Source organism: Leptosomus discolor, chromosome 7 (assembly GCF_034619465.1).
Source record: "Leptosomus discolor isolate bLepDis1 chromosome 7, bLepDis1.hap2, whole genome shotgun sequence".
NCBI lineage: Eukaryota > Metazoa > Chordata > Aves > Leptosomiformes > Leptosomidae > Leptosomus > Leptosomus discolor.
The window spans coordinates 27505029-27531061 of record NC_141397.1 but is presented as its reverse complement, the minus strand read 5'-3'; the positions used below and the strand labels follow the sequence as shown (position 1 = coordinate 27531061).

General features: G+C 36.8%; 1 protein-coding gene across 1 annotated transcript in view; it reads left to right on the top strand.

Moving 5' to 3' along the window:
* The window catches only part of BBS9 (Bardet-Biedl syndrome 9), a 298029-nt gene that overhangs the window by 186395 nt on the left and 85601 nt on the right, over positions 1-26033 (top strand). The window contains 1 exon segment of the mRNA XM_086467596.1: positions 25176-25186. Coding sequence (XP_086323722.1) covers positions 25176-25186 — 11 coding nt within the window.

Here is a 26033-nt window from a genome sequence, read left to right as displayed (position 1 = left end):
AGGAGCCTTAATATAGAAGAACCTGCTGATTAGCAATGCTTTAAGATTATTTGATCATGAATTTATACAGAGATAAAATATATTGAACATTTATGAAGTCAATTTTCTAAAGACTGAACAAACTCTGAATCAATTTTCAGTATGGTTAAATATTGTCTTATGTAACAGATACCTGATGGCAACTTTTTGGCATATTTTAGGCCAATGAGGAATTAACAACACTGTAAGGAAATATTTTTCAAAAACTAAAGAGAAATTAAACTAAAATTATGATTTTTAAGCAACAAAATGCAGAAAATTATGTTCGTGTGTCTGTTCCCCCACGCTGCCATCCAGCACAGTGTGTTAGAACAGAGCTACACTACAAACTTGGTATTCTGCTCTTTATTTCTTCCATGCTGTCTCAAATCAATGCCATGCTTTTAGATGTGTTAAAAACTAGATATTTAATAGAGAAGGGAAAAATGGTAACTGAGTACCTGCAAGGAGGTTTGACAGGAGTGGAAGTTTAAGACCACCAACACTGGCAACACAATACCAAACACAAGTAGTGCAGTTTCGTTTGAGTAAAACTGATAAGACTGATCCAAGAGAAAAAGGGTGTGAATAGGAAAGTATGAGCTTTTCCACCTTTGGAGGATCTGCAGAGCTCTCTGGTGTGCTTAAGTGGTGCATTTGGAACCTGAACATATCTTTAGCTAAGCACATTACTAAGCGTACAGGATAATAAAACAGTACTAACCATATGTGTAAGACACTCCTACTCCTTGTGCTTGTGTGACTTGAAATACATATTCCCCACGCCTCTGTCCCTTTAATTCTACTGAGCTCACAGCAGTGGAATGAGGCAAAGCTGCCAGTATATAACATTTCATTCATTAAAACTTTAAACAAAAATGTCTTATTAAATTATGAACATTTTAAGTATCTTCTGGAATGAACTTCTGAGTTATTTTAGATATAACTTATTATTTGAAGGTTTGTGCCTGTGTAGCTTTGAATTCTGCATCTGGATGTGTATAAGATTTACATAGGACTACTGATATTTAATTGGAATGCTTATCCAGAATTCAGATTATTGGCTTAATCTATTAGCATTGGAAAGAAGCGGACTTTTGCCTTTTCCGAGGTCAACCTTACCAGATCCCTAGCATTTTAAAAGGAAAGAAAGGGAAGACAATTTTTGCTGTCTCCAGTGAATCCAAAGGTCAGTTTTGTTCCACTGACCCCACTATACAGTACAGAGAAAGTAGATGGCATAACATTTTCTTAAATTATTTTGAATATTGCTATTGGTTACTATGTGTTAACATTGTATATAGATATATATCCAATATAGTCAAGATCACTGATACCACTGATAGGCTTTCTTTTGGATTAAATGTGCTTTGCATTGGGCAGAGAGCTGTATTTTGACTGCTTTACTTCAGGCCCCTAACAGAGTATTTCAGTGTCTGAAAATGTGAGCATTTGTTTCAAGCTTGGTGATTCATGTCATCTGCATTAGCAGCTTAAGCTTCTGGATAGTTAGTGAAGAAAGCAGATACCTCTGAAGAACTAGTGAAGATACCTGTATCTTTCTGTGGGTTGCTCTGGGGCTTACCTCGATGCCTGCATATGGCAATTCAGTGCTCCAATGTGCCGTGCAGGGAGCGACATGGCACCGGGGGAAGCTCTAGGTTCAGGCATTCATGACTGAATGCATTTTTGCTTCAGGAGTTCTCATGCCATGCTTGCACAGTGAGCTAGTTTCACTTCAAGCAGTTCTTTGATCCCCTTCTCTGCACAGCTGCGAAAATGTTTGAGCCAGTCCTGGAGAGTTAAAAGATTGAGTGTTGGGAAAGTGCAGTTGCTTATTTCAGAATCAATATTGCTTATGCTCTTTTACTAGGTTTGTAGAGATGAAGCATCAGCAGGTTGTCTCTGTCTGCTTGGGGACTGTGGAGACTGAGCGCTCTCAAGTTCAGATGCCAGTGAGCAGGGATAAGTAACAGGTTCAGTGCTGTTCAAACAGTTTACTCTGCAGTACTTAAATGGAAGTCCATATGGCAGTAAACATGATTTGTGGTCTAAATAGTGATTGTAATGGCTACACTGAACAGTGCAGGGCAAATCCCCCCCCAACATTTGTGGAAGGAAACAGTTTATGTGGGGAGCTTGATGTTCACACTATCTATATTTCAGGGTGTTTTGCTTCCGACTCTCTCTAATCTGGTCTGATGGACTCCATTAGTGGTTGAAGTACATTTTCTAGTGTTGCTCCATCTAAAGGGCATCTCATCTGTATTCTTTGAGATTGTTCCATGATATGTGAACCGAAGTACAGAAAGTGGGGGTGACTTCAAAAGCTCACTTCTGTTCCAAATGTAAATTATAATGTAGATGCACCCAGTATACTTTACTGATAGTGGCAGCAGAATTAACTGAAACGTACTGTTCAATTTTTACTCATATTTGAGTAAAATGTTTCAGTAGTCAGTTTCTGCTTATTAAAATACTCAAATTCTGCACATAGTATTTTAGTTTTTAAATGAAGTGTATTTTTATAGTAATTGCAGAGCAATGAGAGTTTAAAAAAAAAGAACACATCAAACATCGTTCTCTGGTAAGGGATATCTTACTCTGCGAAGAACTGGCCAAATGTGTCATTATCAGTGGAATGAAACATAACCTGAATTTTTAAGTACCCGAGAGATATCTGTAGTCAACTTCTGCCAAACTGGTCTTTTTTGATAAAAACTTATTTCTGACTATCCTCGTTACTGGTTTAATTTACCTTTTGCCACCTTCCATGACTGCTTTCTTATAAGGCTATGAAACAGACTTAGCGAAAAATGATCAACTTTTTATTGTGTTTTGTGGATGCCCAGTACTGGTTACACATTTAGATTAGGCTGGTCTTTGTGTAACAGTCATGTTTACGTTTGTCATTCAGTGGATTTTTCTTTGATATAAGCAGAATAAAAGTTAACTAGGTCCTATGCTGTGCCATCTTTTAAATGTATGGACCTGTGTATATATCCTTAGAATTAAAAAATCAGGAGATGATGAAATTTAAGAATTGTTCTGAAAGTTTAACTTTAGTCAAATACCATGCGAAATCTTGAAAGTCTCAATATAATTTTGAAATCAGCTTCCTATTTTGTTGCTCAGGTGCAGAATTTTGCAATTAGTTTACACTTACCCATCAATGAAATGAACCTTTAATAACATGCTCAGGGCACCTCAGGAGCCACGTACTGTTTAAAAAAGTGTGTGTTACTCAATAGTCGCCAAATGTCTAGAATATTAATCAGGTGTTGCAAAATTTTTTCATGTGGTTTTGATTTTTCAAGGGTTCTTGTTAGAAAATACAGTTTTATTCACATTAGATTGTTTCATAGGGATATTGTTTTTCTGACCAGCTCGAACTTTGATCTGATTTGATCTCCCGTATCATTTACATAAAAGCTTCCCCTGCCTGAATTTCATTTGTTGGCCTTTCAAAGCTCTTATCTCCTTTCTTAGGAGGCCAAGGAGTGAGATTTGTGAGATCTCTGCTGAGCTGTGCAGGTATAGGTATAACATCTATCCATCTACAAAGCAATCCTTAGCACTTCAGTTAGGAACAGAAGTGACCATACATCTTATCTGAGGCTGCTATGTTGCATCGATCTCCACTCTTTAATCCCACTTTTTAGCTGAAATTTTAGTTGTGGGCTGTTTGTGCTTGTGGTGCCCCATGGATGTGAATAACCACTGAGGAGGTTACTCATCTGTTATTTGAGTAACATCTAGCTGTATGGGGTTTTTTGTGTGCATATGTAGAGAAGAAGGTCAGTCTAAAAAATGTTTACCGTAACCACTTTTCTTCTCATTTCTGCCTCTTTAGAATAACTGTTGTTTTCTCAATCTGATTTGAACCTATTTCTTTGGAGAAGGGAAAAGTACAGCTGTGTTGTATTAGGTTTATGCATCTAAAACCCATTTATTCAAATGCATTTTCTTTTCTGAAACCAGAAATTACCTTAGGAAAATGTGCTTTTGCAGGAGCACTCTTCCTTAGACGTTTGTATGGGTAAGCAAAGCCTTTTCTCAAAAGAATGGTGTCTCATCAGCACAAGGGCTGAATATCTTTTTTCTCTTCAATGGAACTGAAGTTTTGTGTAGTTTTATATTTTCTCATTTTGCCCTGCAGGATAAAAAAAAAAAAAAAGGAGGATACTTTAAAAACATTGAAGATTCACTGTATCATCTTTTAGGATCAATTATGTATGTGTAGCCACTTCTAGTTTAACCATTTACACACATGTTCTTAATACTGCAAACAGAGTATTCAAACACTAGCAAAATTATATGCTTATTTGGGGCCCTGGTGATACAGCTATGACAAGAACTTTAGTGTATAAGCAGTGGTGGTATTCATAGGCAGGTGTTTCGCTGAACTGAGGCCTGAGCTAGTTCTGACCTTTTAGCTTGTCCAGTAAATATTTATTTTCTGGTTTTGGTTTAAGTACTTGTAGAATTAGTTTTAAGCCAAAGCACTTCATTACCACTAGAGAGCTGTCCTCTTAAGGTATGTTATTTTAACCATTTCGAACTGCAGCATTCATAGTTGTTTTTATACAGTGTACCTTGAACTTGTGTTTCTCTGTTATGTTTTTTGAAGCATATAAAATTATTTTATTGAAATTGAGAGTAGGACAAAACCTGAATTTTTTTAAAGTGTTCTTGCAGTTTAATTTTTCTTTAACTCTGTGAAAAACGTTGCGAGGCGGTTTATTGTGTACTGCTTCATTGATAAAATTATCCTCTCTGTGTAAAATACTAGAGCTCTTGTATATTTTTCCTCTTTACCATGTTCGGTTATCTTAATGTGTGCCGTAAATTAGTGATTCACGAGGTTAGCATGGGCAGATGTTTAAAGACCTACATCAGGAAAAGAGCCAGGAAGGAGAAAGTAGCAAGATCAACTTGATAATTAACCCCACCGTATAACGTCATGGTTTTAATTTGGGGGCTAGTTAGGGGTTTTTTTGCTCTATCTCCACTTCATATTGGTCAGGCTGGGTGGCTGCATGTGTTTGAACTTGTCCAGAGTTCCTGCTGAAAAAAAATTAATGGTTTTATAAAGCTGCTGGCTTTAAAGGAGAACATATTACTTTTGCCTATACCAGCACAGATGTAATTTAATAACTTGATCCACAGAATAGAGAGTAGAAATCTCGATTAGAGTTTTGCTTTAATCGGGCTTATGGATTAATTTGGCTCACTTGAATCAGATCTGTCTAATTATAAAGCTATATGGCAGATTAAAGGGAACTGAAAAAAGCATACCTGTTACTAATGTACCTCCCACAAGTCCTTTTCATTTTAAATTATTTTGTTTGTTTGTTCCAAATTTCATTCTAATAGAAAAGCCTTCTGGTGATGAAATATAAGGATCAGTTACTTTGCAAGTTGTAGAGAAAGTATAAGGAACTTTTTTTTTTTAATTCTTTCCCTAAGAGGTTGTTTTTGAAAGATGACTTATTTTGTAAGGACAAATTTGTGTCTGCTGTTTAATTGCACAGCCATATTTTGGGATTTAGTCACCTAGCCACTTGATTGCACCTGCCTACTAGGTAGTTAGGTGACTAAACCCCTTAATTTGGTTCTGTTAGTTGCAAAAATATCTCTATTAAATTGAAATAGTCTAGATTGAAATAAAAGTAAAAAATGTTGCTAACTTTTCTTTCTCTGATTTTTTTCTAAAGTATAGTGTAAGTTTGTTTACCAAGGTTTTATTGCTGTCTCCTCTGGCTTAAGCCTTGATGAAATTTAATTTTGTTAGTAGATTTCTCTGACGTTATGTTTTTTGACATTTCTTATTTTGGCTGATAATGTTGTATGAAAAGGTCTCTGTGTGGTGTATTTAACTGTGGTAGAATTTTACTTTCCATTTCTGTGCACATATTTTTGTTTTCTGTCATGCAGGTGGTATGTTAAGTGGAATAAATGGTTGCAGTGATATTTTCAATGTTACAGTCACTGTTTTACTGATCTGTTTAATACATGTTGGAAACACATCTTTTTTAAAAAGAGAATAGCTTCTTTTCTTCAGTGCTTCTGATTCATAACCCATTATGTCCTGCACTAAACATAGCATTGCTCATTTACGCTGATCTCGTTCCAGGAATGTGTTGTGTAACAGCTGGCAGTGCACAACCAGAGGCGTGATCCCCTGCGCCTGCAAATTATTTCAGCAGAAGCTGTAGTCTCTTAGTATTTTTTGTGCAGTGTGTGGCACTTCTTAAGGTATAGCACCTATTGGCTGTCCATCTCATACCCTGGCACTTTTATGTCACCCATAAATATGGTGCTGAGGCAAAATTTTAAGCGTTTTGTATTCTTGTTTGTGTATGTCTGTTGCTGCTACTTAAGTTGGGCAGGAAAGGAGTTGTCTCCTGAGGTACAGAAGTGGGTTGCCAACAACAAACTCTGTATCTTCAGCTTTCCACTGGAATTACTTTTCCTCTATTGTCTTTCTCAATCTTCTTCCTTTCTGTAACTCTATACTAAGTTATTGTTCACCAGGCTGTGTCATTACCGATTGCTGGCTGTTTTTACATAGGCCGTGCCATGAACAGTGAAAGTGGGGAGCTGCAGATAAATGTTAGTTGAGATACCACAGAGAATTTCTTACTGAGGAAAGATGTTGTTTTCTCTTGGTGTCTTTTTTTTTTTTTAGTCTGAATCTTTTCATTGTATGGGCTATACTCGGCAATGAAGTCAGCGTTCATTTTTTTTTTCAGAAACCCAGTTTTATGATCTCTTTTCCTCTTGTAATTGGGTCGCTATGTCTTTAAACATATAAAAGTGCTTTGTTGTTACTGATGCTATGAAATGATACATTTGACAATAATTATTTCTCATGAACAACTTGGATCTTTATTTTCAAATGAAGACATAGAGTAGTTTATCTGTTTATAAGATCACATAGTCTTCATGATGCTGTACTGAACTGAGATTGCTTTCACAGTGTCCCTTTTCTAAAGGCAAGATTTGAAACACCTGTTTTGGTGTTTAAAATGAGACTTAGGAGGAGTGGACAAAAATCATAAGAAAACAATAGTGAGCTCATGCTCTACTTTAGCCTTAGAAATGCCTTAAATGCACTAAGGATGTCTGTTGGACTAAAAGTTCCCTTCACTTTCACTGGCTTTCACTAAGTAAGTGGGGACGTGCCAGAATATTATTGGAGTTGCATTCCCTGAGTATTATTAAAATGCATCCACGCCATCTGCTTCAGAGCAAAACTCAGGCATGACAGCTACATATGTTAAAAAGCACGAGAAGGGAGTTTTACAAAGAGACAACCGTGTTTATTAAGGCACCTGTCTTCAGTGCAGACTTCTGCCCTTGATCCATTCCAACTGGAGACACTTGGTAGGCAGCCATGCTTTTGATTCTATGATGGAGTAAGAAAGCTGAGGTTCCAGCAAATGTAAAGTGCAGTATTTCCTACTGGCTGTCCTTTGTGGCTCTACATACAACTTTTTTGGTTCTTAGACCCTTTACTTTGAAGATATTTTGCTATGTTCATAGGCTATGTAGGCAAGTGACCAGTATTGCATTCTGGAACCAGACATCCACTGCTTGGATATTTCAACCCTTAAGTTAGAGATTCCTGAGGAGGTATTTCTGGATCTCTTCCACAATTCTGATTCAACTTTTAGCACATTTGCCATCCAATCTGCAGAATCAGATCTGTAGAATCTGTAGAATAAATTTAACTACTATCTTGTTATCTCTCACTTTTCCAGCCTGATCTTTCAGATGCATGTTCACATGTATGCTTAGGGTACTAATTTTCCCTGGATTTGAGTTCGTTCTGCACATACACATGAACGCATATGTCTGTGAAGTGTTGTTGAAGAAAATTTTTTGGGGAGGAAACTTTTGGGAAAGGTCTGAATGACAAGCAGATGGATAATTAGCTCTAAGGAAGGGAAGAAAAGAGACTAGCAACTCAGGTCTGCATTGATGGCAGCAGAAATACAAGAGAGGGAGAGGGAGTGCAGTTTGAGGTACAGAAGAAAACCGGTGAGGGCAGCAGGATTTGTCTGGGGGGAAAAATATGAAAAGATGAAGCCCATATGGATTTCTTTTAGCTGCTTTTCCATTGCTGAGCTGTGCCTTGTTTTGGTTTATAACGATTTTCCAAGTACAACATACTTAAAAATAAATCAGTGTTTTCGTCAGAGTTTATGCACTTGCAGTCCTGATTCTGTTTTTAAAATGCAGCTGTTGAGAATCACTCAAGATAGCTTACATTTTTTTGTGTTTTCCCTGATAAGTTATAGTTAGCTTTTTTGCCAGCTAGTTCTCACACAACTTCAGGATGAGACTTGTAAAAACTATTAAAATATAGTTGACAAGCAGAACTAATAATTCTTGTGGTTTTGAACGTGTCTTTTGTGGGTTTTTTTTTTTTTTGGTCTTATTTCAGACTTCGTTTTCAGGCTGACTGATGTGCTCTCTGAAAAGTAGGTCTGTGGACTTAGACACAAGGCACTAAAAGACTCTGTGGTTATATACAATATTTTTCTGTCGGGGAAAAAAATAACTATACTGGAGGATATACAAAAAATCCACTGGGAAAATAGATAACTTGTTTAATAACTGTTTATGAAGCAGCATGAATTAGCTTGAAGACAGTGGTCCTGCTCTTGTGCAACTCAATTGAAAGGCTTGTTTGAATTTTTGTTTGAATTTTGAGTTTTGCTAAAACTGTGCTTTTGATGTATTAAACATGCAATAAAACCTTTTCTATAGCTCTGAACAGTATAACTTTCACCCTGTCTTTATTCTTGAGGCGTATGTGATACATAACTGAATGGATGCTCTAAGTAGAATAAAATGAAAAAAAAAAAACAATCTAAGTAATCCTCTAATTTCATTTGTTCCTAAGCTGTACTGTCATCAACATTATGTATTTTCATATTTGTAGTTTTTTATCAGTAAAAAGGTCTTACATGCCCATTCATTCAGGAAACTCTATGTAGTCAAAACATTCCTTGACAGTATAGCCTTTTGCAAGAAGCTGTGTGCTTGAGGTTTGACTATAACATCTGTATGTTCCTTGACAATTATGCTACTGCAAGTAACAGCTTCTACAACACAACTGACGAATTTATAATTTGTCTTTAAATTTGTCTTTACATTTACTCTGTGTAAGTTAGATATGCTCAGATAAATTACTTTTTTTTTTTTAATCATTGGTGCAAGATTTGTGTTGTATTGTACTGACTTTCAATTTGAAAAACTGGTTATATCCTTCTGCCTAAACAGAAGTGAATTGGGCTGATGTAATTTTAGCTCATCTCATTAATTATGAGCCTTGGTGCCTTGTCTGATTTTATGTATGTATGTTCAACCAACCATCCTGCATTTTCTGTATGTCTAAGGAGGTTAAAAGTAACACGATATTATAGACTGTGGAATTCCATGTTTAAGAAAAAAAGAATGGTATTAGGCTTTTGATTGGAAGAAATCAAAGTGAATAGGGAGGTGAACCAGGTCTTTGAGTTACTTGAGTAGATTCAGAGACTACTGCTTCCTCTTCCTGTTGATATCTTGCTGATGTCATTTTTGTTGCCTGTATTGTCTTTGCTTCAGTTACAACTTTTATCCTTATGGGGTTTACAGTCATTTTGAAAAAAGGAAAGTACTTGGAAAAGGCATCAGAGCTCAGTTTTAGCGTCTCGTGGTACACTTTGTGTCAGACGATGAGGAGATTATAGTACCACTTCTTAGCTTCTTATTCCCTTTATCTGACTGTGGCTATGTCCCACTTAGGAGTTAGAAGTTAAAAACAAATACAGCCCCTGGAGAATTTTTTTTTTTTTTTTTAATGGCAAAGGAAGAACAAATGAGTCAGACTCCCAGTTTCCTCAAAGATCTGTCCATTCCCTGTATCTCTTATAGATATTGGCCACATCTATAGATTTTCTAAAACAGCTTGTGCTTCCTTCACATTTGATAATGACATAATTTGAGGGACACTTCAACTACAAACTGTAAAAGTTCTCTCTGCAGAAGAAAAATGCTGGGGCTTTCGTCCTCTTCCCTCAAAATTTGTTCAGTGTTTTTTTTATGAAGCAGAATGTAGTAGAAGCAGCTAGCTTTAAGTCTCATCTAATTGTTACATCATCACACTTCATAAAATTAAGTACAGTTTTTGGTCATGTTCAGTAATTTTTTATTAAATTATATATTTTATCAGATGTCATTATGTTGGATATTCTTCAGTCCAACAAAAGAAGATATTCCTGAATTGACTGCATTTTGTCATTGGTATGATTCTGTAATCCTTTACTGATAGTTTTTCTTAAAATTATGGTATTGATTAATTCCTCCTGCAGTTGTAAATTTTTTTGATTTATTTTCAACTGTGACTTCAAATGTTGAAAGCAGTAGCAGCCACATAAAATAAAAGAGAACAGGTAGATTTTTACTAGCTAATAATTATGAGAAAAATCCTATTTTATAGTGTAATATTTATTATGTAAATGAATAGGGACTAGATTTTTCAATTCTCTCATAATGGTATTTAAACCACTGAAGCTATTGGGATACATTTTATGATGGAAATAGCCACATGGGGACCCAATTCATTAGTCTGCTGTTTTAGTGTAATAATTGTGATAACTAGGCCCCTGAAGTCAATGGTTTTCCAGAATGTGTTTTGATGTCAGTGGGCTGATGTACTGAGTAGGAATGGATTTATGCATGTAATAATTGTTTCATGCACTGAGCTGGAATTAAGGCAGGAACAGTCCTTTTGTATGTACAGGTCCTCTGTATTTCTGTTGCTATTGTGGTGTGAATATTAAATATATTTAGATGGTTGCAGCATTCATTGTATCAGTACCTGAAATTGTTGGCTCTAATACAGAGAAACGTTGTAGTTATTTGACACTAGTCTTTGTGTTGTGTTTCTTTTCTGCTGTTTGGAATTTCCAGAGTTCTTTGGTTCCTCTGAACTCCAATATTAAATATTTGAAACAATAAGCGTGTCACAATCAAGAGGAATTTGTGCAAACCCAAAAGATGAGCATTTTAATATGGAGATGAGTTTTCTTCTGTGGATGGGTAACCTCCTGATATCATCCAATGCTTAGTTCTTCACTGTGCCTAGTTCTTCACTGTGCCTAGTGACATCTTCCTGGTAGAGTTCCAGCCTATTTGCCTGTTTATGATAATTTTTTTTTTGATGTTTGTGTGTGTGTTTCTTTGAAAAAATAATTAAAGCAGGGAAGTCCTTTAATGGAAATTTAACCTGGATCACGCTGTTCACAACAACGCTGTTCACAACACTGTTTAGATGTCAGATGGGGGATTAGGAGATTTACACTGGCTGTTGCTTTTCACTCAATAGTCAAAATAGAACCGGTTCAAGAAGAAGGGTAGCAGGAAAAGCAGTTAAGCCTCCTGCTAAAGTCATTGGTTGAACTGAGACTTGTGAGGTACCTTGTCAGAGCTCAGCACATACTTTCATAAATGCTATTGTGTTCATGCTCAGTTTCTCGGAAGTTCCAAGTGTTCCTTGGCTTTGCTTTAGGCCTTGTTGCTGTTTGCAGCTCCTGCAGAACTTTAAAAGCTTTCCATAGGGACTGTGTATATCTACAGTTTGTGCATACCTGTTTGCGATTGTGAACTCCCTGTGTATACTTTTATCACACTGCAAATTTCATTTCTATTGTAAGGCTATCTGCATCCTCTCCTCTCTTTTCTGAGTCTTGGGTTAGAATTCCAGGCTTATGGCACAGTGCTAGCAATGAAAAATTTTGCATTTTAAGAGGAAAGATGTGTAGGTCTAGAGAACACGTCCATCTGGTTATATTATGAAACTTATAACTGTTTTGAAGGCAAACGTATTTGTTGAAAAAAAAAAAAAAAAATTCATCCTTTATAACTTTTTTCCCTAGTGTTGAATTATAAACAACCCAGTGCTCTTAAGTCTTTCTGTTGGTTTTGATTTTCATCAGTACTGAAAGAATCATAGTGAAGACGATCAAGAGTCATCTGCTTGATGAGCAGCAACTTTAAAAAAGGTAACTTTTCTACCAAGTTGTTTAGAGAGACGGAAAAACTCAGAGCAACATGGCGTTGGAAAGAACAGGCATTACGGATATGCAATAGAGGTCTCATTTTTACCCACTTGAACTCCCAGGAGAGGAGAGCAGATAGAGGCTGTGAAGGTCATACAGGCAATTTATTGATTACTTGGGTATGTAAATCTTTCACTAAATAAACAGTAATTGTTTTTTAGGTACTTTTGCAAATTCTGCTTTATTTAAACACTGAAGCTCTTGGAAGACTGAACGTGAGCAACTTCTGTATTATTGAAGGCAGCAAAATTGTCTTGCAGGTCTGTGGATGCTGAGCTATAAGCCTCTGATTCTTTAGAGGTGTAACAAATATCTCTGCTTAAGAAATGTACCAGAGAAGGGCAAGGAAGTAAACAGAGCATAAAGGAAAGCTGAAAGCTGCCAGGCCCAGTGGTGGGACTACTAATAACGTAGTGGGAGAGGCACCAGGGTATTTAACTTGGCATAGGCTGTCTCTTTTTCTTACACGTTTCACTTACCCTGGTAATAGCCTGGCAGCTCTGCCTGTGATGTCCATTGGATACAAATGCTTTCAGCAAAAAGTAGGATACTAGGATACAGAAATATATTTGATCTACCAATACTACCAATATCCCTGATTTCAGGTTTGGCTGGGTTTTTAAAGCAGTGATTCTTGCTGCAGTTGCACTTCCTTTTTGGTAATCTTTTGGTGTATGATCAAATAGTATATTTGATAGTGTCAGCCTCTGAATAAAGATACTAAAGCTTTCCAAGTCTAATATACAGTAAAAGAAATGCCTCCAATAGCTCCACTGTACCTTGAAGCTTAGGTTTCATAGGGTTTAGGCTTCATAGGATTTAGAGGTTCTTTTTAGACCTAGCTTCACAATTAGTGCGTACCTTGTCTCTTTTGCTTGTTTTGCATTGAGATACCTTTACAGCTGTTAGAACAAAAATAAGGCGGCTCTTCTACAAAAAACTGCTACAGGGAGTTGCAGGTGTGTGCTTGATTTTCTGGGTTGATTGTTTTTTTTCTTAATTCAGAATCATCTATAGATGTGTTTATTAATTGACCAATGGAGAGGAGCTATATTTTGGATTGGTTGTTTTTAATTCCGCTGTCTTAGAAACTGCTTTTAACATTCTAATGTCACTGAAATTCACATGTTTTGACAGTGTTTTGTCATTAATGCGTAGTCAGTTACTGTTTGTAACAAATTTTTGTGGTGAGTGATGAAAAGGTAATTTGTGCTCATTCTTCCTTACTCATAATTTATTGCCATGTTAAAAAAGGTGTCCTTGTATTTGGGATGCAACTGTTTCCTTCTGTTGTATTGTGTCAGTCTACTTATTTCAGTTGTTTATCTACTGCTAATGTAATTTTTCTCAGTCAGCAAGCACTTATCATTCTTAGAGTTTTGGTCTTCCAGTCTACCAATTTTAATAACTACTTTTAGCAGGGGATGGTGTATTTTATTCTTAGCAGATCTACATTTGATTATTAACTATATCAACTCTTGGATAAGTATAACCTGCTCCAGGTAGAGTGTTACTTCTTAGCTGAATATCTTGCTTTTTATGACTTCTTGCCAGGGTAAAGTAATTTTTAAGTCAGTCGCTCCTTTGCCATCTACCAAGCACAGTGATGTTCTTAAACAGATTGCCAATAGGGTTCATTCAGGCAAAGTGTGGTTTTAAGATGAGTTTTGGTAACTTATGAAATTGTTGCCAGCAACAGCAAAGAACTGGTCCCTGTCATAACTGGGAAATTTCTTTAGTGATAGACTCCAAAAAATAGATTCTTAATTGGCTGCTTTTCCTTACAGATAATAACTATTATTGTATCTTTTCAGTCCTTGCTATTTGTAGGTAGGTATTAATTATGTGCAATAAATTGCATTCAGTATTAAGAACTACAATAATCTCAACAGCACGTTATTCATGATATAGTGTCACTGAAGTCAGTGTAAATTCTCTTTTTTCCAAAAATGAATTGCCCAGTATTGCCCTGGATAGTATAGATTCCTATAAAGTTTAATAGGGTGGCTACTATAAGTATTTCATAGATTAAGACAATATTTTCCTTTTTAGTCCTACCTGTTGGGTTGGAAATGTGATCCTGTGTTTGCAATGAGTTGAAAAACCTAAATGTGAGGAAGCAAGAACTGATCTGTGCAATAGCCTCTGAGTAGCTCATAAACTAAAGCTGAGAACTCCTCAGCTCTAGCACCAGCATACCACTCGCAGGTATTAGGATTGGCTGATGTAAGTGTATCCACTTAAAACTGCTAGAAACTACTGAAGTGAGGGTGCGTTAGGATAAATACACAAAAATTACGCAAGTCATTGTTTAAGATGGCTGATTTGTCAGGCACAAGCATGTTTATATTGCTTTTGTATTTCTGACAGAGGTGATGTGATCATTAATCAATAATTGTCTTGCTAGATTTAAAGATAAAGGGTGGCCCTAACAACATTAAGTGAGGGGTTGTGTTAGAAGCCTCCTTTCATAAATAACAAGATTTTCCACCTACGTTGCGAAACACCTTTCATCCAAGCAGGATAAAGGTTTATAGAGGTGGGTAAATTGTGCTGCATTCATTTTAGTTTAGGATGAGCTGAGGTATATAGAGTTTGAGATTCACCCAAGGTCATGCAGAAAGTCAGGATCAGAATTAAGTTTCAGAGTCTAAAATATTTTCTTAAAAATCATACTTCAAGTCAAATAAACGTAACTATTCCTTGAGAATTGAAAAGAGCTGCATGACTAGTTGTTCTACCATGTCTTGCTGCTGTTGAAGTTCAGTTGTTTTCCATGGTACTGAGGAAGCTTTCTCTGCAGAATACATTGAAGTGAACAGTGATTTTGAGTGCTGTTCTGATGGACTTTTCTCAGTTACAAATTTTTGGGAAATAAAATAGAAATTACTTGTGTGTACAATAAATTATCCCCATTTATATTGCAAAAGCGTGTAAATACTAATCTTAGAATGGTTTTACCAAGTTGTTTATCTGCATTTGCAGATAGACATATGGTAACTGTGGTCATCGGAAATCATAGAATGCATTGGGCTGGAAGACACCTTTAAAGGCCATCTAGTCCACCCCCCCTGCAGGGAGCAGGGACATCTGTAGCTACATCAGGTTGCTCAGAGCCCCATCCAACCTGACCTTGAATGTCTCCAGGGATGAGGCCTCCACCACCTCTCTGGGCAAACTGTTCCAGTTCTCTACCACCCTTATGGTAAACTTCTTCCTAATGTCCAATCTAAATCTACCCGTTTCTAGTTTAAAACCATTGCTCCTCGCCCTATTGCTATGTGCTGTTGTAAACAGTCCCTCCTCACCTTTCCTGTAGGCCCCTCTCAGGTACTGGAAGGCCACTATAAGGTCTTCCCAGAGTCTTCTCCAGGCTGAACAACCCCGACTCTCTCAGCCTGTCCTCACACAGCAGGTGCTTCACCCTCCTGGTCATCTTTGTGGCCCTCCTCTGGACCTGCTCAAGCAGGTCCATGTCCTTCTTGTATTGAGGGCTCCAGAGCTGGATGCTGCTCCGGGTGGGGTCAAGATTTTCAAGTTTGTCTTTGTGTCATATTGTTGATTGTGCTTCGCTTACTGCTTTCCTTGGTTCCAGCTATGTAGGAAAGAATAATTTGAGCTGCATGTAGATCAGGTTTGTACATATAATTCTGTTTTTGCCAGAATAAATTTTATTTTATGATTGATGACTTAGTTTAATATCAAAAAGGTGATAAAAATGAATTAAAGTGCATCATATCATGTGTCTTCCAATTCTCTTAGTGTTGATGATTTCCATCACTGTATCTTTTTTAGTCTTTTTAGCAAAGCATCAAAGTGCATGATCAAATCATGGTTTTTAAATGAGAAGGATTTGAACTGTGAAAGTTTTTTGCGATCTAGAGTATTTGCATAAGATAATGGAGCAGTAGTTTCATTCTCCTGGTCTCTGATTATGAGAAAGGACCCTGATGGACAGTTTGACTGGATTAGAAACGATTTGAGTTCCTTGGTTTTATGTTAACCAGAGAGGACTGCTTTCCTATTAAAGTATGGGATTGCATTAATTTCCTTTGGTTTCCATATAAAAAAACATTGGTGGAAGTAAGTGTCAATGATATTAAATGACCCTATTTGATGCTGGTATTCATTTTACTTTGAGGTGATTAAGACAATGAGGGGAATTTTTGATGGTTTTGTTACTGTGACTGTATTAGTAAAGAAAGAGCTTATAGAATAAGAATTTTCTAGTCTATTACAAATATGCTATTACCTTTTCAAACACACACACATATATATTTTTGCACACTGAGAAACAACTTTAATTTTGTAATTATGAAGCTTTGAATTTGCATAACACAGTAGAATCCTGATATGAATTCAGCCAAATGGCTTCTAGGGTGCAGGTTGCCGTGGCAATTCAGACTTGACCTGCTGCAGGTACCTTAGCAAAATCTACAGCTCTAAGTATCCCCAGACAGACCTACCACAGGCGAACAGGAAATGCCAAAAGGTAGTAGGTTAGCTAGAAGAAAAGGTGAACAGAAGGTTGTTTCTGGATTTGTAATTTGTAATTACTGCTAAAAGCAATGTAGGATCCAACAAATCACCTTGTTAAACACAGCAATGGATTTCATAACAGCTCCTCTTCAAATCAATGCTTTCTTTCATGATTCATAAAGAATATTGCAGTAATAAATGGATAGGATGAACTTTCTAATTACTGAGTTTAAGAAGCGGGGGCTTGGATTGTTCAGAAAAATTGTTTCCCAACAGCAGTGACGCTCCAGGTTTTTATCGTAGGTAAATGGTGTTTTGTGCTGTCTAACCAGCTCGCTTGTCAAAAGCTTTGGCCTGATCAGGCTTTCCTTTGGAATGAGATCCAGCTCTGGAATTCTTTTCAAAGTATAAACTTATTTCATTCCTCTGCTTATACAAATAGCACGTAATCAGTCTAATCTTATTTAATCTCACTCATAATTGTTGTGAGTAATTTGCATCAGCACAGAATGAGATTGAATCATTGATAGTTTGTTAATGTTTTCCTGATACATACCTTGAAACTTACTATTAATTGAACATTTTGGTTAAGATCTAAGATTTATATTCTGTCAATATTTTTTCATATTAAAAGCCATTTGGATGCAGCTAAGTATTTTCAGGTCTAGTGAGGTAAATGTGAATATTGTATGCTCAAGTGTTTTGTGCCTGTATTAACTTGACATTTAGTTACTGAAGATACTTTGGAAAATTAATTCTTCAGATGCACAAAGGGGTTGTTTTTATCTGAAAATCTGTATCAATGCATCTCAAGCAAGTTGCATTGTCATATGAAAGATCACGCATGCAGACATGACTCACGGCAGGAGCAATTTCAGATTAAGTGCTGAATTAATTCTGCAGAGAAAATAAACCTGTAGATGGCATGGTACCTACAGCGACAGCTAGTGGTAGTCTAGCAACTTTCTGTATAAGGCAGTTCAAGGTTTTCAAGATGGCGTAGATGAATAATCTTGCCTTGTGTGGACAAACTCAAATGAAGTATACTAGTTTTTAAAAAGATGAGAGATGATTCTTACACGTTACATGTAAAAGCTAATTGTTCTGTATAAAAAGGAAATAATACATCCCAAAGAAGGAACAGGGTGAAGAAACACATTTTCCATTGCTAGCTTTGTTTTTCAATAGAATATTTACTATACAGTCTCATTTATTGGGGGATGGGCTGGGGCAGATGACACTACAAAACACGTATAGCTACATATACTTCGAAGCTGTGCAAGCTAATGGGAAGTGCTCCCTGTTGATGTTTGTGGCTCAGGATTCAGACCTTATGATATTTTTCCACTGTTTATTCAGTTCCTGCCTCTGGAAGAAGCTTTTCCCTGTCACTATAGAAAGAGGATGACAGTTATTTTGGTGGAACACCATTCCTTAAAAGAAGTCATTGCACTGAGGAGTAGCAGCATAAAAGCTAAGAAGAAAGTAAAATATCAGGATCTATCTTTGTGAAAGGAGTCCGTTGTATTTAAGATATTTATGGTTGAGATTTAAGCCAAATGCTGGCTTTAAAGGAAAATGGAGTCTTCTACAGACTCCTTGGTTGTTCTTGTGACCATTCATTTGTTTGATTTTATTCGTTTTTAATGTTTTCCTCCTTGGAATTTTTGTACAAACATCATTGCAAAGTCAAACATATTCAAATAAAACCTAATAAATCTGACAGAAAAATATTGTATAACAGTTCCATTTAGATGGTGAGGAGCCTCCCATTAAAGACTCCTATGGGTTTTTTATGGCTTTTTTTTTTAATGTTTGGTTCCTAGCTTCTATAAATTATGCATGTTGGCTTTTCATTAACATAGAAAGCAAACATAATTCATTGCAAAGAATTCTTTGGTCACACATGATTGAGAAGTTCAGAAAGATCAAAACCACTTAGCTTTGTGGGAGGAACAAAACTATTTCATGTAAAGGCTCCAGCTCCCTGTTTTTTAATATTGATTTCCCACACCCCCCCCCCCCCCCCCCAGTTCTACAGAAATTCAGGAATGCTGATACATTACACAGAGAGATTTTGTAACTGCTGGAGCTCTACAAGGAGCCCACAGTGATATTAACCTCTTCCTAACAAATGAAGTAATTGTTCCATTGTTTTTTGTGTATAACAGGAGTCAAGCATTACAGTAATTATTTTTGCCTACAAAAAGATTTAAGGCAATTTTTTTGTTCAAATGTCTTATGTTGATTGAGGGAGAAAATTGAAGATACAGATAAGATCAAGATGACACCAAATAAGGTCAGCTTTATTGCTGCAAGACTGGTAGAGTTTTGTTGGGATTTGGTGTTTTAGTCTGAAAAAGATTTTATTTTCACAAGACTTCCAATGAAAAATGTGACCTGAGAAAACAGTGACTGAGATGTATGAAGACAGGGATGATGGTTCTTGCTTCCTAAAAGACAACAACGGAGAAGGATTAAAATTCATAGTGTTAGTGCAGGGAAGAGAGCTTTCTATACTATGAATACAGGAGGCTGAATACAGCATGAACTTGGTAAATGGAAAAATTGCATGTGGTCCAAAGGGAGAAAGAACCCTAAGGGGGCTTATGAAAGTGGGTTTAGTACTTTAACAGAATAATTATAGCTGATGCAGGAATTAGTCCACAAACATTGTAAGTCAGAGGAGAAGATAATTAATTGAATATGAAAAGTTTATCTGGATTTTAATACCTATATCTGACATTTTTTTTCTTGAATAGCAAAAGTACTAAGAAAACATTCTTGTTCTGTATATGCAGGGTATCTAGTATTTCTGAAATATACCTGGTCTCTGAACAGAATGGTGTTGAAATATAGTTATTAGTTGCAACAGACACTTCTAAAACAGTAAATAGTGACAAATCTTGATGTAAATAAGAAAGCATAAATAAGCTATATACTCAAAAAAGAATGTTCTTTACCTTAGGAGTTCACAACAGTATCAGGATGCAGGCCATGAGGTCTTGTAGCCTTCCTAGTAGTCTGTTAGCAGGTTGAGGGAGGTGATTCTCCTCCTCTATCCTGCTCTTTTGAGACCCCACCTGCAGTACTGCATTCATCTCTGAGACCCACAGCATAAGGACATGGACCTGTTGGAGGAAGTCTAGAGGAGGGCTACAAAGATGACCAGGGAGCTGGAGCACCTCCCCTATGAGTACAGGCTGAGAGAGTTGGGGTTGTTCGGCCTGGAGAAGAGAAGGCTCTGGGGAAACCTTACAGCAGCCTTCCAGTACCTGAAGGGGGCCTACAGCAAAGGTGGGGAGGGACTTTTTATAAGGGCATGTGGTAGAACAAGGGGTAATGGTTTCAGTCTGAAAGATGGTAGATTTAGATTAGATGTAAGGAAGAAGCTCTTTACTGTGAGGGTAGTGAGATGCTGGAACAGATTGCCCAGAGAAGCTGTGGCTGCCCCCTCCCTGGCAATGTTCAAGGTCAGGCTGGATGGAGCTTGGAGCAACCTGGTCTAGTGGAAGGTGTCCCTGCCCATGGCAGGGGGGTTGCAACTAGGTGGTTTTTAAGATCCTTTCCAACCCCAAACATTCTGTGATTATATTAATATTTTTGGTTAATGGCTATGTTTAGATTAATTCAAGTAATTGGGCAAAAATATTGTTACATTTAAAAAAACAACCAACCAACCAACAAAACAAAAACCTGGAAATATGTACATTGGCGATATCATGCCCAGTTTTGGTCCCCTCCAGTATAAGAAAGGTGTTGATAAAATTGCGTGAGTTCAGCAGAGGACTACAAAGTTGAGAGCTGGAGCACTTCTACGAGGAGAAGCTGAGGGAGTGGGACTTGTTTAGCCTGGGGAAGAGAATGCTTGGGGTGGACCTGAAAGCCAGGATTCAGGACGAGGTTTTGAGAAGAGCCTGTCTCTTCACAGAGCTGCAAGGCAGGAGGAAGAGGAGAAAAGGGTTGTAAATTGAAAAAGGGGAGGTTCCGAATTGACATAAAGGGGAAAAAAAAAGCCATAACTTTTCATTATGGGGACAGTAAAACTTTGGTACAGGCTTCCGAGGGAGGCTATAGCATCTCCTTCCTTGGAGGTTTCAGGACTAAGTACATTAGATAAAACCTAAGCAACCTCATCTGAATTCAGCGTTGGCCCTGCTTTAAGCAGGAGATTTGATTTAAACTGTTATACCACAGTTATTGCATAAATCTAAGGAAAAAAAGTCTCATGCTGTCTTGGTATTGATTATGTCGTTGAAGTACTATTCATATGCCACTGGATAAAAGAAGTATAAAAGACATTACATGATTGTGACATAATTTAGGGAGTATAAAGTAGCTGAAGATACTTTCTCCTTATACATGTTCATGTTAGTTTTTGTGTTTACCATGCCTTGGTTTCGCCACGCAGGCACTTGGTGCGCTCTTTCTATTGTCATATTTGTTTTGGAGTCACTGATGTCTGTATGTACCCCTTCCTGAATTCAGGTCATTGCAGATTGTGATCTGAAGTGTTAGAATAGGTTTAGTTGAGGTTATCTTGTTATTGTGCTACGGCAAATAAGATCTTGTTAGAAGAGGCAATCTTATCCCGAATAAAAAAATATTACTCTTCTCATTTTTCAGAAGAACATCTTACATATGTTTCAAAAAGTATACCCAAAAGCATAGTGTAGTTTTAGTTAAATTAGGTCCATACCTGAGTGCCAGCCTAGTGTCAAAGCCACAAGATTAATTGTTCTCATTTTGAGGCTTGCTTCTGTATCAAACTCTCTTTTTAATAATTGAGTGGTTTATATTTGTAATACTTGGGCCCTGACTGACAACTTGCGATGTTATCTTGTAAATTTGTCCTACGAAATTATTTCCTGAATAATATCATGGCATCTGCCAGCAGAATTCGGTGCTCTGTGATGGTATTCAAGTACCTGAAGTTGAAACAAATCATGACATCCATTCTTGATAATAATTTGTAGAAGCCAAATATTTAATGCTTTATAATTGACCCCTAAGATTACCTCAGTGAATTGCAATCTCGTGTAATGGTGAGTATTGGGTTAGTTTTACAATGGGTTATCTGAAAAGAAGGCAGTCAGTGTAAGTACAATATAAAAGATGACTTTTCACAATAAGCAGACCAAATTCTGTTCTCTAAATGTAGATTATTACCGACAACCTGGCTTACCCCTCAGATTCATGTGAGGGATTTTATGAATCTGTAAGTTACAGATAACTCCAACAAAATATCTTTTAATGTACATACCTGAAACTGATTTCAAATTAGCAGACTAAAACTGAAAATAATTATTTTAGAGTTAAATTGATTGCTTGAAACAGAATTTTAATAAATATGTGGTTGATAGAATAATCAAATAATCCATGCAAAAGTTTGGAAACTCCTGTGATACATAGATTAGTAAACCCACAGGTGTATTGGAGCCCTGCAGCTTGATGAGGCATGTGTAATTAATATTATGCACTTTATTTTTGAAAAGTTTTGGCTGAGGGTGAACAGATGTACCAGTGCATTTCCTCCGTGTTAGTTATGGAGGCTAATGGGGCCACTGGTTCTGTGTAAATCTAAAGCCTGAGGCTGGCTGCTTTGGCTGAGACTTTTGAAATGTTAGGCTAGCTGAGAGATGAAAAGCAGAGGAGGCACAGGTAACCTACACAGGTGTGTCATCAGCTTATTCCCGAACAGGTTTTGTGTGGGGCTGGACTGCTACAAGGAGCCTTGCACCAGTTCTGCATTTCAGCCTGACTTGGCTAGAGGGGATTAGAAATCCTGCCAGATACTGGGTTTGATCTCACACCTTGAAAAGTGGTCAAAGCATAGTACTGTGAAAGCTGGCAAATGATAGCCCTACCAAATGTCAGCTGTAAAATATACCCCCGTTTTCTGAAATATCAAGGTTGGGAAAGGGCAGTTATTGGGTCAGGAGTGAAATGCAATGCATGTGAATGCATTTTGCAATAGCTTGCTGTGCATATTGACCTTTTCCTTTTTTTTCTGAGCAGCTAATGCCCTGTGAACTGGATACAATGTTAATAGATAAAGTGGCCCTAATAAATCCCTTAGGTTCCATAAAAGATGATAAATGAATGGATCAGAGTGATATATTCAGCATGTGTCTCATTTAAGTCTCTGCAGTATTGGGAAATAGTGTTTGGCGGGGCCACGCTCCTGTCCTAAAACAAGTCAATCAAAATCTTTTTTCAGTACAAACCATGGAATTACATTCACAAGCAATGTAAATTTGGCATCACTCCAGTGCCTTCATATTGATCTAAATTGCCAGAGTCTGATAAAAAGTTTGGCTATGTTATATTGCAAGCCTTCTCTTACCTCACTACCTTCAGTTTGTAACGAAAAGTTCATTTCTCAAAGGCTGGTTGTAGCTTTTAAGGTAGCTTCAAAGAAGCTTGAGTAAGGCTGGCAGCCAGCAAAATATTTCCCTTTTCTTGGAAAAAGTGGAGCTAAAATACAGCTAGATCGTAAAGTGAGTGTTCTGCCTGTGGTGCTGCTTTGTATCCAGAACCTTCAGAATATACTAAAGAAACTGGTTTATGACAGCTCTCATACTTATGGAAGTTAAGGAACTGTTCCAGTACAAACATTGTTGGTGTTACCTTGTTCACTGGTTATTACTGATAGCCTTTTATGTTTCATAATATAATGATTATGATCACTGTATGAGTAAGGTTCTGTGATCTGTAAAAGCCTATAGAACATCAGGCTTTCCCCAGCAGTTTACAGGGGTTTTGTCTACAAATCTATTTAACTACAGTGTCATATATATATATATTTGCACATTAGTATTATATTCTAATGAATTTTAATTTAACCTTCTTGTGGTGAGAAGCATGACTGAAACTGATAAATGTAAAATAGTAACTTGGAACAATGTTATGTGTGTTCCTAGAATGCTTTTAACTGCAAATGTGCAGGCAGAATACTGTGGCTGCAGTTCTGTTTATCTGTACTGAAAACATTAACTTGAACTGAACGGTTTAACATGGCTAATCCATAGCAGCTGTAATGGTCACTGAAACTATTTCTGTAAGCCACTTCTATTGGCATTCTGAGCTTCCTTTAGTATTGATTTAATTTTAATCAACCACTCAAACTTTAACCAGAATAAGCTGGTGCTAGATTATGCATCAATGACATATGTATTCTGTATTCTTCAGAAACCTCACACAATTGCATATTTCACTTGTCTGTACGACCACTTTGTAACTAATTAGACTAGACGTGGCACTAAAGAGAAACCACAAACACAGCAGTATACCCTGATAGATATTAATACAGTCCAGTCTCTTAACAAAGTGAACAATTGCCCAAATAATGATTTCCTGCTGTGGACTTTTTATGTTTTGTTTGTTAAATCCTATTTTCCTTCCTACTTTCCTGTTGACTACAGCAGAATTGAATTTTATTCAAGCTGACTCGCACTGGGTCAGCAAAACTCTTCACCTTAGTGGAAGAAAAGTTAACTCATTGAAGGCTGTCTAGTTTTGAACATATCTCATTGGTGCACTGAGCTCCCACCCGCAACCAAAGTGAAGGGGTTAATAGTGCTTTATGAAATGTAGGAGAAATGAGGAGCTGAGATATGTATTTGCTAATGTGTTTAAAGCAAAGCCAGAGTTCACTGGACCATGGTTTGGTTTGTTTTCATTTTCTAACTGTTTGTTCTTTTCTTACTATTTGCTCATTACGTTAGTGATTTAGCAAAAATTTGTGATAAATATATTGAATATAATATTGATGCTAGTTACTAGCATAGGCATTGCTACAAAAAATGAAAGTATAGTGGAAATTAATGCTGTGGAATATCATGTCACTAAAGAGAATGGCAACATCATCTCTGCATATTCATTCAGCTGCTAGCATGGAAGTAAGGTAATTTACAACATAATTTACACAAGTATATCAAATAGGTTTATCTAATGATATGCAGAAAATAACATTGTTGATGGGCAAAAGGGAAATAATTTACTAACATTCTACTGGTTTTATGCAATGTAATTGCATACAAATTTCAAGCAGGTTTATCAGTAACACTGCTGCTTGCTACCTTTACAGTTGGAAAAACAAACAGTCTAGTAGTCTTTAGGAAACTTGAGCATTTGCAAAAAAGGTTTTGTATGGAGTAACTCACTTGGAAGTACAGGAAAAGGAAAGGTTAGAGGGGTATGTTTTTGATCAAGAAGGCTTAATCAAATCTCTATAACTTTTGATGACCTTCCTCTTTCATGATGAAATCTATGGGTCATTTTTTTCTAATAAACTGACAAGTGTCACAGAACTTGTTCTGTTTAATACTCTGAAAATAGGCCTGCAGGAGTGCAAATGGTGCTAATTGTCAGAATTAATCATCAACAGATAAATAATGAAGTGTCATGGTTTTTTTACGTTGGCGTGTTCTTCTGTTTTGCATGCTGCAAAATACGTTGTGTGGGTATAATATAATCAGTCAAGAGTGAAGATTCCATGTTAGTACTTTAAACCCTTAATTACTAAAAAGATTTTTGATTTAAAAATCAGTATTTTACCAGGGTGGGAAATTGTCACTGTAGTAGATAGAAAATAATACATTCAAGGCATTGGAAGTTGTGTTTTCTTTGGAAGAGTTTCATATTGTGGCTTTCTGTGATCTTGAAAACTACTCAAGGTATCTGAATCACATTCATGTTTTCCCCATTTTTCCTGTCTTTTTTTAGTACTTTCATCTGCTCAGGTGGTGTTGCTTGAATACTGAGCCTTCTGATAGGAAAAAGGTTTGAGAGATGCAACAAAGGAAAGGTCATTGATTATGTAGGAGAAGAAAATCTAAAGCTAAGCATCCCAAAATTGCTTTCAATAGAGTGATAGTTGCGGAAGTCATTGAACTGGCAATGGCATATTTCCTGTATCCTTTAGAGCCCTTTGAATGGTGGAAGGGCATGCAACCATTTATTTTTTTGAATCCTTGGATAAAAAATACTTACACTTGCACAGTTCACCCCAGAATCAAGTGAATTTTGTATTTGGTCCATCTCTGAAATTTAGAAAAGGGAGGAGAATAAACCCCCCGAAAGTTTAACGTCTTTAAGGACATTTGCCCAGTGCAGATGGCCAATCCATTTTGATATCTTTGATGTCTTGCTCAGATACCTAAAGCAGGCTACATTCTGTTGATATTAGTCTTTTCAGAGGAGTCTCTGAATCAATTTTTGCCTTCTTTTGACTGTAGTCTGCTACAGAAACAATGCACAGGTTTATTAAGAAAAACACTTAGTGAATCCTAACTCAGATTTATTTTTCTATAATGCATGTGGACGTGCCAGGGTGCTGCTTGTTTCTCTTCCTTGTTTCCTGTCCTAGGAATGATGCTAGCTCCTTGACATGGAATGTTTTTACCAAAATTTGAGTGT